The following is a 19,430-nucleotide window of genomic DNA, read 5'->3' on the forward strand; positions in this document are numbered from 1 at the left end:
TCTTACTTAGCGTTCATGTGGTTCTCACGAAGCACACATGCCAGATCCATGATGAAATCTCTCTTGCTGACTGTCTTGTCAAGGCATTGTTTGTACAACACGTGCGCGTTGATAGCAGTCACGTCGAGCACGTTGTAGAACACCTCAACAGGCCAGCGACGAGTACCTCCTTTTACAGAGTACAGTCTTGTCATCTGGTCGAGTGCATCCACACCAACCTATTGCATTAAATAAAATAGAATAGAAAATGTTAGAATTATATAATAATAATAATAACAATAACAATAATATGAATGTAATATAATATTTGGTGTTTGGCTATCTGTATATGGAAGAGATACATACCTTTGTGCAATTGTAATCTGTCAATGTCTCTGTATTCTTCTTCTGGTCACTGCCAATGGCAACAGTGGGATGCATGGTGCTGAAGATGCAAACACTCTTATTTCTTTACCACCTGTACACCGTGAGTGTTGCTTTGCCACTCTCCATCACTGATGTGAGGACAGCTCTGCTGGTGTGTTGTGTTGCGCAGAGGGGGGCAGCTCCCGCCTTTGTTTGTTCATTGTTCGGAGCAGCCTAGTCTTCTTTGCGATCAACTTTTCTGCCAGGGAAATTGATTTGAAGAAGTTGTCCATGGTCACATTTCTACCTTTGCCCATGTAAGGCTGCACGAGTCTCAAAACCACAGTCTCAGACAGTCGCTCACCGGGACTCTGAAGCGGTTGCGTGGCATCTCTCGGGAAAAAGTCCACCCCATCCATACCTATCAGACCAAAATGACTCCACATCCATGCTCTCTACGCCATATGCTCCGCGGACATACAAGAGTGCAATACATGTCCTACGTACTGTTACATTTTCATCATTCAACTGATCATTATACTATTAAATTAAACCAACCTCTTCACCCTCCTTACCATTCAGTTAGGCCTAATTTAAAAGCAATTGTAAAGTAAGGTGCACAGTTATTGCCCATTCCATCCATTTGTCACTCATTCAGTAGGCTGGCATTAATTGCTTCTCTGGATAGAGTCAAGGATATTTATGTTTAGCATTATTCTAAAGGCCTACTGCATTTAAGTCATTTAGCAGACGCTCTTATAAAGAGCGACTTACAGTAAGGAATGCATACATTTCATTTCATGCATTATTTCTTAATTTTTTATTTTTTTGTACTGGCCCCCCGTGGGAATCAAACCCACAACCCTGGTGTTGCACACACCATGCTGGACTTGCAAATACCATGCTCTACCAACTGAGCCACAGGGAAGACCTGTAGCATGTTTTCGTTTCCCTTACAATACAGTTGATTAGTAATATTAAACAGTCCCATAACAGCTTCTTTTTACAAAGTTTTTTTGTGTGTGTGTTAAAGCCGTTACATGCAGTTATACCAAAGCGCACATCGTTTTATCACGGGCGACAAGTTTTGCGTTCACTGCATTCTCTATCGGAAGGTAGGCTGGTCCTTTTTGATGTATTGTAGGTCAAAACATTGCATTCTGTTAATTTATAAAGTCAATTTGCAAAAACTGCATTTACCTCTAGACATATCACAGGTACTGTATGACCTGCTCTTGATAACTCTTGAAATTCCTTCCTTCAATCTTCAGAACACTGTACAGATGGATGCATTGGTGCCCTTCGGGCAACTCAGATTGTTGGTTGAGGAACTCTACTGAGCAAAGGGGGTGTTTTTCATGATTCATGTTTTGTATTTAAAAAGCATTTGTTAGTGTATTTCCTATGCTCCCATGCTGCCTTGATTGTGCAATTTTTGTCATGCAGGGATCCCTTGTAAAAGAGATCTTTACTTTTCATAAACATAACAAGTCGTTACTACCTATAATCAGTCATAAAACGTCATTACTACCTATATTCAGTCAAAAAACGTCGTTACTACCTATAATCAGTCATAAAACGTCATTACTGCCTATATTCAGTCATAAAACGTCATTACTACCTATAATCAGTCACAAAATGTCATTACTACCTTTAATCGGTTACAAAACGTCATTACTACCTATAATCAGTCACAAAACATAATTGCTACTTATAATCAGTCATAAAATGTAATTAATTCTAATTTGTCATAATGTATCTGAACCTAGAACAGTTACATAGCCACACCCTTCAAGATAATTTTCCTCCTCTCTCTCTTCCTCTTTTATCTCTCTATCCTTATACTCGTCCTCCTCTCGCTTTCCCTCCATTCCTTCTCTCCTCTCAGGTATGCCTGCCATGTTGTTGGTATCGGTGTTGGGCAGGAAGGGCCCAGCCTCTGTCAAGGTGGCTGACATTGCCTTGGTGACAGTGTCAGGGTCAGAGGTCGTTGGCGGTACCCTGGAAGACATGGGCAACGGGAACTTCCTAGTTACGGTAACCAAGGTCCCTGCGGGGGAGTTTGTGGTGCTGTTGAACGGGACAGACGTGGTCTCCTCCACCGTGTTCCAGAGACAGTCCACCACTCAGATGTCTGTCTCCAAGGTTACCATCAAGGTAAGTGATGCTGACACACTTCCTGTTTACATTGAAAATCGGATTTCATTTGTAAATCGTGAAGGAGTCTATATTGCATATTGGGATAGTGTTAGACAAAAACCATGGTCATAGACATTTTCAAAAGTGGACCTCACAACAACTCCTCAACAATTCCTCTTTCTTGTTCTTCTTGTCTTTTCAGACCGTGGTGGACAGAAGCATGGAGCCTGGTAAACCCTTCACCCTTCCCTTCACCGTCATGACCGACGCCACTGGAGGCAGCTACAAAATTAATGCCAGAAATGACCGAGACTTCAAAATGAACATCCCTGGCAGGTAGGGATCACGGCTGGAATATATCAAAGCCAGAGGCTGATTCCAGATCTGTTTGTACACATTGGCCATAGGAGCAATTTCAGCATAAACAGATTAGGGACCAAAACAGATCTGTTCAAAATCAGCTTCTCCTCTATGCTGGCAAAAACCTTAATAAATATTGTCCTCTCTTGGCATAATTTGTATTGACAATTAATGCTATCTTATCAGCATCGCTGTGACCACCGGAGGAAACGCCACCGGTGAACTGACCATCACGGTGCCCGCCAACACACCTTCGGGAACAGATGTCACCTTAACCATCGAGGCTGTGGCCCCCGGGGCATCCGACTCCAACTACGCCGTCCTGCGCCTCTCTGTTGTCACCAAGGTAACCTCAGATATATGTACAGATATAGTAGATATGCTAGAGAGTAGAGGTATAGATAAAGATACACTAGAGACCTGAGAGGCCTATATGAGCTTTGTCCACCATATGGGCTGTCTCCACTATGTGGGCTGTCTCCACTATATGAGCTGTCTCCACTCTATGGGCTGTCTCCACTCTATGGGCTGTCTCCACTCTATGGGCTGTCTCCACTATATGGGCTGTCTCCACTATATGAGCTGTCTCCACTATATGGGCTGTCTCCACTATATGGGCTGTCTCCACTATATGGGCTGTCTCCACTATATGGGCTTTCTCCACTATATGGGTTGTCTCCACTATGTGGGCTGTCTCCACTATGTGGGCTGTCTCCACTATATGAGCTGTCTCAACTATATGGGCCTTCTCCACTCTATGGCCTGATCATGGTGTCTGTCTCTCTCTCTTTCTCTCTCTGCAGGTGACAGATTTCACCCCTCCCCAGTGTGAGGTGGTTAGCGTCTCGGTGGTCGACTGCCCAGCTGACCCAGCAGCCTGCAGCTCCGCCTTCTGGCAGCTCTCTGCCAACCTGACCGACAGTGTCAACGGCACGGGGATCGCCAGCCTCAGACACCGCCAGGGAGTGGGCAGCCTCACCCACACGGACCTAAAGCAGACGGTTGTTACAGCAGCGTTCAACGCTTCGTGCTGCTCTCTGACAGTGGAGCTGGTGGCGGTGGACAAGGCCATGAATGTCGGCACCTGTCGGTTTTCCATCGTCCGCAACGCGGGACCGCCCTCCATCGCTCTGTCCCTCCCACTGTTGGTGTGTCTGCTGGTCTCTGCCCTCTTCACTACGTCCCTCAGAGACCTACTTTTCTGATTTTAACCTCATGGACTGACTGACTGCCAACCCGATACTACCTCTTAAACTTAAAGGAGAAGATACATTTCTCAACCAAATTTCTATTTTTGATGTAAATGGCATGTTATAGAAGGGTTCAGAATACCTGTTTTGTGATTTCACATGTTTTTGAGAACTTACCCCAAATAGCAAATCACTTCCTCATCCTCGTTGTGTAGTATGGGGCTCTGAAAAGGCTCCAAAAACACCCAAATATGTCCTTTTAGAAACGGCAAAGCTCTCAGTATAGTGATGCAGGTCTTTAAATGTTGTACACATGAAATTGTGCCTTTCATATTATATTCCCTTTTTTTCAAACTTTCTTTATTTCATCAAACGATGATGAAAATTGATTTTTTTTATATATAAATGATGATTGCCAAATAATGTTGAAGGTATACAGGGCACGTGATGTTATCACTTAACTATAAAGCTCCCCTCTACATTTAATTCTAAATGCCTACTGCTTGCTTAAGCTATTTCTCAACTATAAACACCATGTGTCTTTGCAGGATCCTTGTCCTGACTTTCCAGAATCCCTGAATTGCTTCGCCTTGCTTTTCTGTTAGGCTGGATACAAGTTTCAACATCCAATTATTTCAGATATACTAGAGTGCAAGTTTCACTATGGCACCCTGGCGATATGTTGGCACATGATGATAATTATTAGAATATGACAAATATCAGTCAATTCTTGCATTCAATTCATGCTGGCTTTTGCCTGAGACATGAAACAGATAGGTCGGAGGGCATACAGGCTATCACCAATGTATTCATTGCCAATTTGCATAAATGGGTAATGGAAACACTTCAACCACAACCTTTTATTCAACCCTATAGGTGTGATGTCATTACGTCCAGCTGTTTTTATCGACACAAGACAGTTCAGTGGAAACGCGCCGTAGCAGGCAACTTTCTAAATGTCTACAAAACATCACTGGACAAGTTAATGGAAACATAGCTAGTGATGGCGCAATTGGGCATCAGGTCGCTGTATGATATAAGGAAAGCTAATATGTTTATTAACACATATCCAGGTGTTGTTAGATCTGGCAGGCATCTGCAAAGTTTTCATCTGGGAACGTGCCCAAGGCCACCATGAAAATGAATGCTTCTTGTGTAAAAAAGTGCCAGCAACTTCTCTCTAGGCAATTACTCAACATGTCATTAGCACTGTAATATTAATGTTTTAATTTTTGTGTCCAGTTTACCTCTCTGGCATGAATAAAAAGCTCTGCTTTCCTGCTGCATTTGTGACTCATGTTATTTGTTTTGTTATGATACGGAGGTAGTTTAGTAGCCTTGTGAAACTAGCCAGGGCCCGGTTTCCCAAAATAATCTTAAAGCTAAGTTCATCTTCAGAACCTTCGTAGGAACATTGTTTAATCCCAGCTGTTTCCCAAAACACGTCGTTATTAACGTTGCACTTGAAAACACTGGTAGTCTAAGGCCTGCCTCGGACCACACGTACAACAGCTAAGTGCTTCATGAAATGTTTTGTTGCTCTCCCGTGTCACTTTATACACCAAAGATGACTGCTAAACAGAATCACGTGTTTTGTCAATTTCTCTGTGAGTGCCAAAACTTTAGAACAAAGTTGACTACAAATATAAAGATGACTGCATTCAAATATAAATACATTAGGTTACATGTCTATTTCAATCATATATTCATGTTCAATCTATTTTCATACTTGTAGCCTATGCTACTGTCTGTCATTTGTCTCATATTTAATGATGTGTAGCTTAATTTGCGCAATGATGTACCAAATCTGTGACATCACATCACCACTCTGGAACAACATGACATCACCACTCTGGAACAACATGACATCACCACTCTGGAACAACATCCCATCACCACTCTGGAACAACATGACATCACCACTCTGAAACAACATGACATCACCACTCTGGAACAACATGACATCACCGCTCTGGAACAACATGACATCACCACTCTAGAACAACATGACATCACCACTCTGGAACAACATGACATCACCACTCTAGAACAACATGACATCACCACTCTAGAACAACATGACATCACTACTCTGGAACAACATCACATCACCACTCTAGAACAACATGACATCACCGCTCTGGAACAACATGACATCACCACTCTGAAACAACATGACATCACCACTCTGGAACAACATGACATCACCACTCTGGAACAACATGACATCACCACTCTAGAACAACATGACATCACCACTCTAGAACAACATGACATCACCGCTCTGGAACAACATGACATCACCACTCTGGAACAACATGACATCACCACTCTGGAACAACATGACATCACTACTCTGGAACAACATCACATCACCACTCTGGAACAACATCCCATCACCACTCTGGAACATAAGGGCCATGTCATGGAGTCCAAAATACCAATGTCTTTATCCAATAGACATTCACTAAATGTAGCATTCTAGCTTCATAAAATATTCTCTACTTCCTGATTGACTACTATAAATCCACCCACTCTGCAGCATCAAATCATCACCCTGACCACTTATCCTAGCCTGTCGGCCCTAGTAAACTGCAGATGACGGAATACAGCCCTGTACATTGTGTAGTGTGGTCCTCTGTAGCTTGGTTTGTAGAGCATAGTGTTTGCAATGCCAGGATTGTGGGTTTGATTCCTGGGACCCACATGTGAAATCTTTACACACGTGACTATAAATTGCTTTGGATAAAAGCGTCTGCTAAACGGCATGTATGATTATATCATGTAATAGTTACTTAATAAAAGCATGGTTCTCATTACAATAGGGTTGGATTCTGTTATCAACCAGTTTATGAGGGCAGCCGTGGGGGGTCTGTGATAAAAAAAAAAAAATGATGTCATTCATTTACAAGTCCAAAAATGTATGTACCAATCGCAGACTGTAGCTTCAAACTTTATTTTTAATCCCCTCTTCAATGTTCCCAGCTTTTCCATTATGGTGACATTAATGAAGTCCATACATCCACTATTGTAATAAAGATGGAAAATAAGCAGAACTCATGTATGGTTAACATAATGAACAGATTATATGAGGATCAAGAGGATGGAACATTAAAACACATGAAGATACACGCATTATGAGTTTAAATGGATGTATTATCGGTTTAATGCATTATCATTTTTGTTATTCATATTTTTTTAATATTTCATTTAGAAATAATAAAACATTCAAACGCAAAACACAAACACAGATTGGACTCTACCTACATGTGTATTTATCCTGCTGTTTTTACCAAACCAATGTCAATTATCATGATAAAGAAACACGTCCTCTCTGACTCCATCTAGTGGTGGTTATTATGATCTTCACTGTATCAACTGAATATACTGTTATCAGTTATCAGCTGCTATCCCTGACCCTGTGACCTGTCCAACACAATCCCTTATTAACCCTTTAGAGTCATATAATATTACCATGACAACAGAACAGATACACACCTCACCAAGGGGGCCTGGGCAGAACCCTCTCATACTGTCCTTGTCCCCTCCCCTCTGTCTCCTGCCCCCTCCACTCCCAGGGGTACAGCAGGTACTGTGTGTGTGTGTGTGTGCACGTGTGCGTGCGTGTGTGTGTCTGCAGACTGGGGTCAGAGTCAAAGAGGTGAATATGGGTTGGTAATCTGTGATCAGGGCAGTGACAGGACAGGGTTTCCTAGGGACATCATAAGGGGCTTCGCCCTTCAACTGCTGTTATAAAACTAAGCTGCGCTTCCCAGCTAAGCAGAAAGCATGAGACTGTGAACTTGTAAATACAGTATAGCCCATATTAAAACACACACACACATATTAAAACACAAGCAAATACACACATGTAACCTGTGAACATATGATGTTGCCATGGAAACTGTTAGGCAAAAAAAAAGGCTAATCCTTTTGCAATTATGTTAGCACAGCTGAAAATTGTTGTTCTGATTAAAGAAGCAATAAAACTGGCCTTCTTAGACTAGTTGAGTATCTGGAACATCAGCATTTGTGGGTTCGATTACAGGCTCAAAATGGCCAGAAACAAATAACTTTCTTCTGAAAATCGTTAGTCTATTCCTTTTCTGAGAAATGAAGGCTATTCCATGCGAGAAATTGCCAAGAAACTGAAGATCTCGTACACCGCTGTGTACTACTCCCTTCACAGAACAGCTCAAACGTGCTCTAACCAGAATACAAGGAGGCCCCAGTCCACAACTGAGCAAGAGGACAAGTACATTAGTGTCTAATTTGATAAAGCTGCCATGAAATACTGACTTTTTCATTTGTAAATCATTATTATAACCCAAATGAAACCTTTGGTTTATACGTGTCTACAACTCACAAGTATTATTAAACTGTGTAAGAAAATGAAATACATAATATATGTACCCCATCTCAATTTTCCCAAGAGACATATTCTGAACTTTTAAACAAAATTGTAAACTCTTTACACATACTTATGCTACTTTCACATAACAAAATACAATGTCCGTGTCAGTATATTCATCCTTAGATGCTGTGGGGAATGTGTTATATCATGTACATGTTCCCCGCTGTAGACAACTGCTGAAGGCTCTGGGCTGAGGAGCGTCGCTGGAGACCTCGGGCTGAGGAGCGTCGCTGGAGACCTCGGGCTGAGGAGCGTCGCTGGAGACCTCGGGCTGAGGAGCGTCGCTGGAGACCTCGGGCTGAGGAGCGTCGCTGGAGACTCAGGGCTGAGGAGCGTCGCTGGAGACTCAGGGCTGAGGAGCGTCGCTGGAGACTCAGGGCTGAGGAGCGTCGCTGGAGACTCAGGGCTGAGGAGCGTCGCTGGAGACTCAGGGCTGAGGAGCGTCGCTGGAGACTCAGGGCTGAGGAGCGTCGCTGGAGACTCAGGGCTGAGGAGCGTCGCTGGAGGCTCAGGGCTGAGGAGCGTCGCTGGAGGCTCAGGGCTGAGGAGCGTCGCTGGAGGCTCAGGGCTGAGGAGCGTCGCTGGAGGCTCAGGGCTGAGGAGCGTCGCTGGAGGCTCAGGGCTGAGGAGCGTCTCTGCAGGCTCCGGACTGTGGGCCGTCTCTGCAGGCTCCGGACTGTGGGCCGTCTCTGCAGGCTCCGGACTGTGGGCCGTCTCTGCAGGCTCCGGACTGTGGGCCGTCTCTGCAGGCTCCGGACTGTGGGCAGTCTCTGCAGGCTCCGGACTGTGGGCAGTCTCTGCAGGCTCCGGACTGTGGGCAGTCTCTGCAGGCTCCGGACTGTGGGCCGTCTCTGCAGGCTCCGGACTGTGGGCCGTCTCTGCAGGCTCCGGACTGTGGGCCGTCTCTGCAGGCTCCGGACTGTGGGCCGTCTCTGCAGGCTCCGGACTGTGGGCCGTCTCTGCAGGCTCCGGACTGTGGGCCGTCTCTGCAGGCTCCGGACTGTGGGCCGTCTCTGCAGGCTCCGGACTGTGGGCCGTCTCTGCCGGCTCCGGACTGTGGGCCGTCTCTGCCGGCTCCGGACTGTGGGCCGTCTCTGCCGGCTCCGGACTGTGGGCCGTCTCTGCCGGTTCCGGACTGTGGGCAGTCTCTGCCGGTTCCGGACTGTAGAACGTCGCCGGAAGCACTGGACGGGGAACTGTCGCCGGAAGCTCTGGACGGGGAATTGTCGCCGGAAGCACTGGACGGGGAATTGTCGCCGGAAGCTCTGGACGGGGAACTGCGCTGGAAGCTCTGGACGAGGACTGCACACTATAGGCCTGATGCGTGGGGCTGGCTTTGGAGGTGCCAGAATATTAACACGCACCACAGGGCTAGTGCGAGGAGCAGGAACAGCATGTACTGGGCTGGGCAGGCGCAATAGAGACCTGGTGCGTGCGGCTGGCTTTGGAGGCGCCAGACTAATAACACGCACCTCATGACTAGTGCGAGGAGCAGGAACAGGACGTACTGGACTGGGCAGGTGCACTATAGGCTTGATGCGTGGGGCTGGCTTTGGAGGCGCCAGACTATTGACACACACCTCAGGGCTAGTGCGAGGAGCAGGAACAGGATGTACTGGACTGGGCAGGCGCACTATAGGCCTGATGCGTGGGGCTGGTTTTGGAGGCGCCAGCCTAGTAGCACGCACCTCAAGGCTAGTGCGACGGCCGGAACAGGACGTACTGGACTGGGCAGGCGCACTGGAGGAAGAGTACGAGGAGCAGGAACAGGATACACTGGGCCATGAACCCTCACCGACAGTCTGATGCTTGCAACTTGCATTACTGGTCCTGGCTCGATGCTGGCTCTAACATGGCACCTGTGATGAGCTTTCACCAAGCGCACCGGGCTGTGTACGCGAATGGGCGAGACCGTGCGCACTTCTGCATAGCACGGTGCTCTCCACGCCAAACGCTCCCCATAATAAGCACGGGAAGTTGGCTTAGGGCTCACCCCTGGCCCAGCCAAACTACCCGTGTGCCCCCCCAAAAAAATATTTTGGGGCTGCCTCCTCTCCTACTGAAATGGATGAGATGGAGGATATAATGCCTCATACCTCCGTTGTTCTGCCTTAGCTGCCTCCAGCTCCTCCTTCGGGCGCTTGTACTCCCCAGCCTGGTGCCATGGTCCCTTTCCATCCAATATCTCCTCCCATGTCCACGACTCTAAGTAGCTCTCCTGTTGCTCCTTCCTCCGCTGCTTGGACCGTCTTTGGTGGGTGGTTCTGTAACGGCCGTCGAAGGGAGTAGACCAAGGAGCAGTGGGTTGAGTGCTCATAATTAACTTTATTTTAGAACACTAAACAAAACAAGAAACGAACGACAACCAAACAGTTCTGTCAGGTACACGAAACACTAAATAGAAAATAACCACCCACAAACACAATGAGAAAAAAACCCTGCTTAAATATAGTCTCTAATCAGAGGCAACGAGATACAGCTGCCTCCAATTAGAGACCAATCCCAAACACTACCAACCTAGACATAGACAACCTAGAATCAACATAGATATAGACTAACATAGAACATGACCCAAAAACCCCAAAACACACAAAACAAACACCCCCTGCCACGCCCTGACCAAACTACAATAACAAATAACTCCTTAACTGGTCAGGAGGTGACATTAGCTGCTCGGTATTCCGCTGTTCTGGGCTGGTGGCTGGTGTTTGGAGTTAGGGTAAAGCCGTTAGTACAAAACCGGAGAATAGCATCCGTTTCATCTGCTCCTCCGAAGTTGTTCAGAGTCCCTAATGCATCATGTACCCCTGTTTGTTGGCTGTCCGCTGTAAACACAAAAATAACTTTTAAAATAGGGTGCCCACTTTTAGTTTTTAATGTATAAATATTATTATGGATTTTATTTTTGGACTTACGTCGAAAATAGTGTGATGGTGAAGGGCTACGTAAAGGACCGGGCGCAGTTTGCTTCTGAGAATCCCCGTCTAACGCTGTCGGTTGCCAATCAATTATGCCCAGGTAGCCTCTGGGTATCATACATACGTTAGATAGTATTAACAGGTATTTATACGAAATATATACATTTTAACTTATAAGAATACGTGCATTTGACATATTACCTAAAAATCATTGTCCATCCATTTTAGAATATCGGTAAAAAACAACAACATATAACTCCTGTTTAATATTACAATAATATCAAATGTTTAATATCCATACAATTCCCTGAAAATACCTCTCCAAATCTAATATATTATTTTCACTAACTCACCTTCAGAAAGCTCCATTAGGACGGATTCATCGATTATCTTTTAGCTGTTCGGGGCTGATAACTCTTCGGGGGCTGTTGGCCTGGAGTCTTGAGTTGCGCTTATAGCCTTTCGTACTCTAACGCTTTGAACACACCGACTCTGTCTTTCCATCACTGCTGCATAACATTTTGCGCAGCTAGGCAACAATACTGATGCAGATATCTTTTGCAGATGGTCGCATGTGGTTGGACACATGGAGAGAATCATTTTCGCAGTATCCTCAAAACCGTGTCTTTTTGACACAACTGCTGACAGCTACAGGGACATAAACACAAAAAATGCTGCTTGGAGACAAGTGTCCACGATAGTAGGATTGCCAGGTCAGTTTAGTAGTGAGCTTGTGCTTGATGTGGCTAGTTAACGTGAGCTAGCTAGCTAGCTAACCTTGCTTGCTAACCTAGCCAATGAGGTGTGTGCGTGAAAGAAATAGTCATATAAATTATGCTAGTTCCTACCCCTGATAACTTTACCAAATAATCATGTTTGAAAGAGTGTGAGTGAGTATGTCAGATAAATAGTAATAGAAATTGTAGATACTACTCTACCCCTGATAATTTGGTCAGATAACCGTGTGTGTGTGTGTGTGTGTGTGTGTGTGTGTGTGTGTGTGTGTGTGTGTGTGTGTGTGTGTGTGTGTACAGTAGGTGACATGTCCATGATAGCTATCGAATAACTATAGGTATGCTAGGTAATGGTTTGGCTTATCATGTTCATGTAGAAGAAGACTGTAGGAGGAAGTGGAGAGGACTCAGGGGACAGGTATCAGAGAGAGAGAAGGGCAGAGAAAGAGAAGAAGAGGTCTGGGTCAGCAGCTTCAGGCCAGCAGCCTTGGCGCTTCTGCCACATTCTTTCTTTTCTGCATCCATTTGTTGTGCCTATGGCAACGAGTGGCAATTTTACAGCCAGACCCTCTACTACGTCTACGTCATCCACGAGTATGACCACCACCGGTGCAGCCATGGAAGACATGGCGGCAGCGATGAAGACAATGAAATGGAGAAAGCACCTCTGGATCTCGGACCACCTGAGATTATTATGAACCCCACAGAAGTGACCACTGAGGACCTCGTTGAACAGGATGTGGCCGTGGAGACAAACGAGGAGAGAAACACAAAGAGAGAAACGAAGAGGAACATCGTCACACCAGGCGTCATCGGAGGTACCAGCCCCCAGAGCCACTCAACTCATTTCAGCAGAGGCTCTTCCAAGCCGTCGAGAGGGATGCAGCACAACCTGATGCTCACAGGAAGGAGGATGAAGAGACCCTCTTTGCCATGGGCCTGGTGCCAACCCTGAAGAGGCTGCCTCAGCAAAGAAAAGCAGCAGTCAAGGTTAAAATGTATCAGCTGCTTTTCGAAGCCGAGTTCAAAGGTACGTTTTCTTTCTTCTCCACATCACAGGTAGTGTCATAAGTGTTGCGACAGTGAAGTAAAGTAGGTAATTCTTTACAGTATACACATGTAGGCTAATTGCTATTTCAGATCAAAGTATTAATATGAGGCAATTGTACAGCTGTTGTTTCTAGGTTAGAAAATATCCCAAAACAACAGTTTACTGTCTAAATATTTGCCTGTCATATTCATCTTTATCTCTGAAACACAAATTCCATGAGTAAACAGTGAGTAATACATTACATTTACATTTACATTTAAGTCATTTAGCAGACGCTCTTATCCAGAGCGACTTACAAATTGGTGCATTCACCTTATGATATCCAGTGGAACAACCACTTTACAATAGTGCATCTAAATCTTTAGGGGGGGGGGGGGGGGGGTTAGAAGGATTACTTTATCCTATCCTAGGTATTCCTTAAAGAGGTGGGGTTTCAGGTGTCTCCGGAAGGTGGTGATTGACTCCGCTGTCCTGGCGTCGTGAGGGAGCTTGTTCCACCATTGGGGTGCCAGAGCAGCGAACAGTTTTGACTGGGCTGAGCGGGAAATGTGCTTCCTCAGAGGTAGGGAGGCGAGCAGGCCAGAGGTGGATGAACGCAGTGCCCTTGTTTGGGTGTAGGGCCTGATCAGAGCCTGAAGGTACGGAGGTGCCGTTTACTTCACAGCTCCGTAGGCAAGCACCATGGTCTTGTAGCGGATGCGAGCTTCGACTGGAAGCCAGTGGAGAGAGCGGAGGAGCGGGGTGACGTGAGAGAACTTGGGAAGGTTGAACACCAGACGGGCTGCGGCGTTATGGATGAGTTGTAGGGGTTTAATGGCACAGGCAGGGAGCCCAGCCAACAGCGAGTTGCAGTAATCCAGACGGGAGATGACAAGTGCCTGGATTAGGACCTGCGCCGCTTCCTGTGTGAGGCAGGGTCGTACTCTGCGAATGTTGTAGAGCATGAACCTACAGGATCGGGTCACCGCCTTGATGTTAGTAGAGAACGACAGGGTGTTGTCCAGGGTCACGCCAAGGTTCTTAGCACTCTGGGAGGAGGACACAATGGAGTTGTCAACCGTGATGGCGAGATCATGGAATGGGCAGTCCTTCCCCGGGAGGAAGAGCAGCTCCGTCTTGCCGAGGTTCAGCTTGAGGTGGTGATCCGTCATCCACACTGATATGTCTGCCAGACATGCAGAGATGCGATTCGCCACCTGGTTATCAGAAGGGGGAAAGGAGAAGATTAATTGTGTGTCGTCTGCATAGCAATGGTAGGAGAGACCATGTGAGGATATGACAGAGCCAAGTGACTTGGTGTATAGCGAGAATAGGAGAGGGCCTAGAACAGAGCCCTGGGGGACACCAGTGGTGAGAGCACGTGGTGCGGAGACAGATTCTCGCCACGCCACCTGGTAGGAGCGACCTGTCAGGTAGGACGCAATCCAAGCGTGGGCCGCGCCGGAGATGCCCAACTCGGAGAGGGTGGAGAGGAGGATCTGATGGTTCACCGTATCAAAGACAGCAGATAGGTCTAGGAGGATGAGAGCAGAGGAGAGAGAGTTAGCTTTAGCAGTGCGGAGAGCCTCCGTGACACAGAGAAGAGCAGTCTCAGTTGAATGACCTGTCTTGAAACCTGACTGATTTGGATCGAGAAGGTCATTCTGAGAGAGATAGCAGGAGAGCTGGCCAAGGACGGCACGTTCAAGAGTTTTGGAGAGAAAAGAAAGAAGGGATACTGGTCTGTAGTTGTTGACATCGGAGGGATCGAGTGCAGGTTTTTTCAGAAGGGGTGCAACTCTCGCTCTCTTGAAGACGGGAGGGACGTAGCCAGCGGTCAAGGATGAGTTGATGAGCGAGGTGAGGTAAGGGAGAAGGTCTCCGGAAATGGTTTGGAGAGGAGAGGAGGGGATAGGGTCAAGCGGACAGGTTGTTGGGCGGCCGGCCGTCACAAGACGCGAGATTTCATCTGGAGAGAAAGAGGTCAAAGCACAGGGTAGGGCAGTGTGAGCAGGACCAGCGGTGTCGTTTGACTTAGCAAACGAGGCTCGGATGTCGTCGACCTTCTTTTCAAAATGGTTGACGAAGTCATCCGCAGAGAGGGAGGAGGGGGGGGGGGGGGGGGGGGAGGAGGATTCAGGAGGGAGGAGAAGGTGGCAAAGAGCTTCCTAGGGTTAGAGGCAGATGCTTGGAATTTAAAGTGGTAGAAAGTGGCTTTAGCAGCAGAGACAGAAGAGGAAAATGTAGAGAGGAGGGAGTGAAAGGATGCCAGGTCCGCAGGGAGGCGAGTTTTCCTCCATTTCCGCTCGGCTGCCCGGAGCCCTGTTCTGTGAGCTCGTAATGAGTCGTCGAGCCACGGAGCAGGAGGGGAGGACCGAGCCGGCCTGGAGGATAGGGGACATAGAGAATCAAAGGATGCAGAAAGGGAGGAGAGGAGGGTTGAGGAGGCAGAATCAGGGGATAGGTTGGAGAAGGTTTGAGCAGAGGGAAGAGATGATAGGATGGAAGAGGAGAGAGAGAGCGAAGGTTGGGACGGCGCAATACCATCCGAGTAGGGGCAGAGTGAGAAGTGTTGGATGAGAGCGAGAGGGAAAAGAATACAAGGTAGTGGTCGGAGACTTGGAGGGGAGTTGCAATGAGATTAGTGGACGAACAGCATCTAGTAAAGATGAGGTCAAGCGTATTGCCTGCCTTGTGAGTAGGGGGGGAAGGTGAGAGGGTGAGGTCAAAAGAGGAGAGGAGTGGAAAGAAGGAGGCAGAGAGGAATGAGTCAAAGGTAGACGTGGGGAGGTTAAAGTCACCCAGAACTGTGAGAGGTGAGCCATCCTCAGGAAAGGAACTTATCAAGACGTCAAGCTCATTGATGAACTCTCCAAGGGAACCTGGAGGGCGAAAAATGATAAGGATGTTAAGCTTGAAAGGGCTGGTAACTGTGACAGCATGGAATTCAAATGAGGAGATAGACAGATGGGTCAGGGGAGAAAGAGAGAATGTCCACTTGGGAGAGATGAGGATTCCAGTGCCACCACCCCGCTGGCCAGATGTTCTCGGGGTATGCGAGAACACGTGGGCAGACGAGGAGAGAGCAGTAGGAGTAGCAGTGTTATCTGTGGTAATCCATGTTTCCGTCAGTGCCAAGAAGTCGATGTGCTGGAGGGTAGCATAGGCTGAGATGAACTCTGCCTTGTTGGCCGCAGACCGGCAGTTCCAGAGGCTGCCGGAGACCTGGAACTCCACGTGGGTCGTGCGCGCTGGGACCACCAGGTTAGAGTGGCAGCGGCCACGCGGTGTGAAGCGCGTGGCACTGTTCCAATATTTATGCCTCTAACTACACTATACAAGCAGTATTTAGTTAACATAAATCTCACCTTTTATGGTGTTCTATTATGTTAAGCTTGTATGTGTTGTCTTTCTCTTCCCTTCCAGAGATGGAGTCCATTTAGCCGACCAGCTCACAGGAAGGACAGGAAGAGGAGAGTCGTCGTCTGGTTGTTGATTTGACCTCCCTCATTGTACCTTTCTTTCACACACGTCCATTCCGTTTAAATTCAGTAAATTAATAAAGTAATTTGTTTATAAAGTCTTAGGATAGCATTCATTATTAGTGTTACATAGATTTCTGAATTGACAGAATTGAAACTCATACAGGGGAGAATTTACAGATGCTCTTGTTGGTCTCTTACGAGAATAAAGGTCAATATATTTCTTTCATTTAAAACCACCTGAAAACCAGGGTGTTGAAACTTTTCGTGAAGTTATTTTCCATCGACTGGTCCATGACGTCCAGGGACCATTTGTTTGTTTAGCTGTGTTATGGCTACACATTGTTTTCTTTTTTTCAGAGACAGAGACACACACACACACACACACACACACACACACACACACACCTCTCCTCCACTCCTGTCTGTACCTCAGATATCCAGTGCCCAGCCCTCTCTCTCTTCATGGCCATGTTCCCCTACTACGTCTAGGCTTTATGAGTAGTCCCTGTATCTGTCTGCAGTTGTGCCAAAAAATACATGCTCTTGTTCTCTTACAGATTACAGGCTACACATTCATTTTTTTTTTTAAATGTTTACATGCACACACACCTCTTTCAATAGTTGTATTCTTTTTAAACATTTTTACAACACACATACCTGTCATGTTCTTTCCTGTACTTGAATACTTATACAATTATAATGTTTTCATAGTCAGTTGTTTCAGTTGTTTATTAATATCTCATTTAGACTTAATCTGCTAATTTCTTCCCTACACCTTCGCAGATCTAAGACAAGATGAAAGTAAAAACACATTCTCTTCCTAATTCATTTTTTTCCCACCTGTATTTTGTCAGGCCAGTGAACATGATGGTAAACTGTACTATTTGTATGGACCCTAGGTTACCCTTTCCCTTAGTTAACATACGAACTGTATGTCGTATAACCTTAATTAGTGCTCCTGCTCACCTGATGTATCATGCCAGGTGTGTATAATACTGACGTTAATGAGAGAGGGAAGGGGTTTTAAGGTGTGGTCTTTACTCCCAAATGTCACTTAAATATAGCTTCCAAATGAAGAGAGACAATGATACATAAAGGAATCTGGGGGAAAAATTCAATTTTATGGACAATGGTGGATGGTTCTTAAAATAACCTTTGTGTTATTGGGCTCTTCAAAGAGCTGTTTCACTCCATGGCATACTGCCATGGGACTTCACCTGCTGGCGATGAGAAGTAGGTGGTCAGCTTCTCTCTCACCTGGAGTGCCTGTCTGGGGGCATTGTTGGCACCTGCATCCGGAGCGGCTCCTGGAATGACCTCCGCAGGTAGTTGTGGAGAACACATGTAGCCTTCACGCAGGCATCGACATTTGAGGGGCTGAGACCAATCACTCTCCGATACATTCTCCACCGGGCTGCCAGAATCCCAAAGGCGCATTCAACAACTAACCTTGCCCTGGACAGTCGTTTGTTAAAGACTTTGGCAATGGCAGCTGGCGTCCAGCGTAGGGCCTCATGAGGTTGGGTCTTAAAGGGAAGGCCTCATCGCCGACGAAGACGTGGGGAACAGGTCCCAGGTCTTCAGCTCCAGGGAGTGGTGCAGGTGGTGGAATCTCCAGGGTGCCATGCTGAAGTGCCTGGCCGAAGGCAGAGTCCCGGAGGGTCCCGCCATCACTTCCCTTGCCGTAAGCACCAACATCGACAACACGGAAACAGTAGATGGCATCTACTACAGCCAAGAGTACAATTGAATATGTACCCTTGTAGTTGTAGAATTGCGAACCTGAGCACGGTGGAGCCTGAATTACTACATGTTTCCCGTCAATGGAGCCAAGACAGTTGGGGAAATTCCACCTCTCCAGGAACTCGGCAGCGATGGCCCTCCAGTCTTCCTCCTTGGGGACAGGCATGTATTCACCAACCAGACAGTCCCAAATGGCTTGTGCCACAGAGGGGACAATGCCTGCCACCGTGGACCGTCCAACTCGGAAGCTGAATCCGGTGGTCCTGTAGGAGTCCCCTGTCGCCAAGAATCTGAAATATAATTCAAAATAATGATCAATATTGTGTGTAACTTAAATTCCACCCACATATTCTATCTACTCATATATCTACAGTGAGGGAAAAAAGTATTTGATCCCCTGCTGATTTTGTACGTTTGCCCACTGACAAAGAAATGATCAGTCTATAATTTTAATGGTAGGTTTATTTGAACAGTGAGAGACAGAATAACAACAAAAATCCAGACTATTATGCATTTCGCTCCAAAGCTGCATTGGAGGGAAATTATATTATAGGCTCTCACAATTAATTTGTGGATGTCATCGAATAAATAATATACTTGGCAAATAAATGAATAAAAAATGTAAGACATTCTCCAGTCAAATATATTATGTATTTTTTTACTGGATATGTGTGCAACAAAAATTCAACATTCACATTTTCCTACTTTCTGTCAAGTCTACGCATACAATTTGATGCATACATTCAATAAATCGAACGTATGCACCACACAGAACGCACTGCAACTGCCTCTGCAACGCAATGCTGCAAGGCAAACGCAGCGTTCCATTAGAAATGAAAGTACTTCTGGTGTATCGAAACACAATGACGCAGTCGGTGTGTTTGAAGCGTAAGGGAAAAGTGCAACTGCCAACACCAGAGTCCAAAGGGATACATTCTAATGACAAGTATCTCACATAAGCATATTATGCAAATAAAACATCTTAATTATCTGTTACCCAACTAATTCTGATTCATCCGCCACAACACAAACTATATTTTAATAATTTGACATGCCACCATAAGTGCAGCTT

At 46.2% G+C, this 19,430-nt stretch overlaps 1 protein-coding gene across 1 annotated transcript in view; it reads left to right on the forward strand.

The window, feature by feature from the left end:
• Nucleotides 1-5,320, forward strand: part of vwa11 (von Willebrand factor A domain containing 11) — a 32,297-nt gene extending 26,977 nt beyond the window's left edge. The window contains exons 15-18 of the mRNA XM_014209910.3: nt 2,234-2,502; nt 2,687-2,820; nt 3,031-3,190; nt 3,648-5,320. Coding sequence (XP_014065385.2) covers nt 2,234-2,502; nt 2,687-2,820; nt 3,031-3,190; nt 3,648-4,049 — 965 coding nt within the window. The 3' untranslated portion in view covers nt 4,050-5,320. The remainder of the gene's footprint in view (nt 1-2,233; nt 2,503-2,686; nt 2,821-3,030; nt 3,191-3,647) is intronic.
• The last annotated feature ends 14,110 nt before the right edge of the window (nt 5,321-19,430 follow it).

Source organism: Salmo salar, chromosome 04 (assembly GCF_965601325.2).
Source record: "Salmo salar chromosome 04, fSalSal1, whole genome shotgun sequence".
Lineage (NCBI taxonomy): Eukaryota > Metazoa > Chordata > Actinopteri > Salmoniformes > Salmonidae > Salmo > Salmo salar.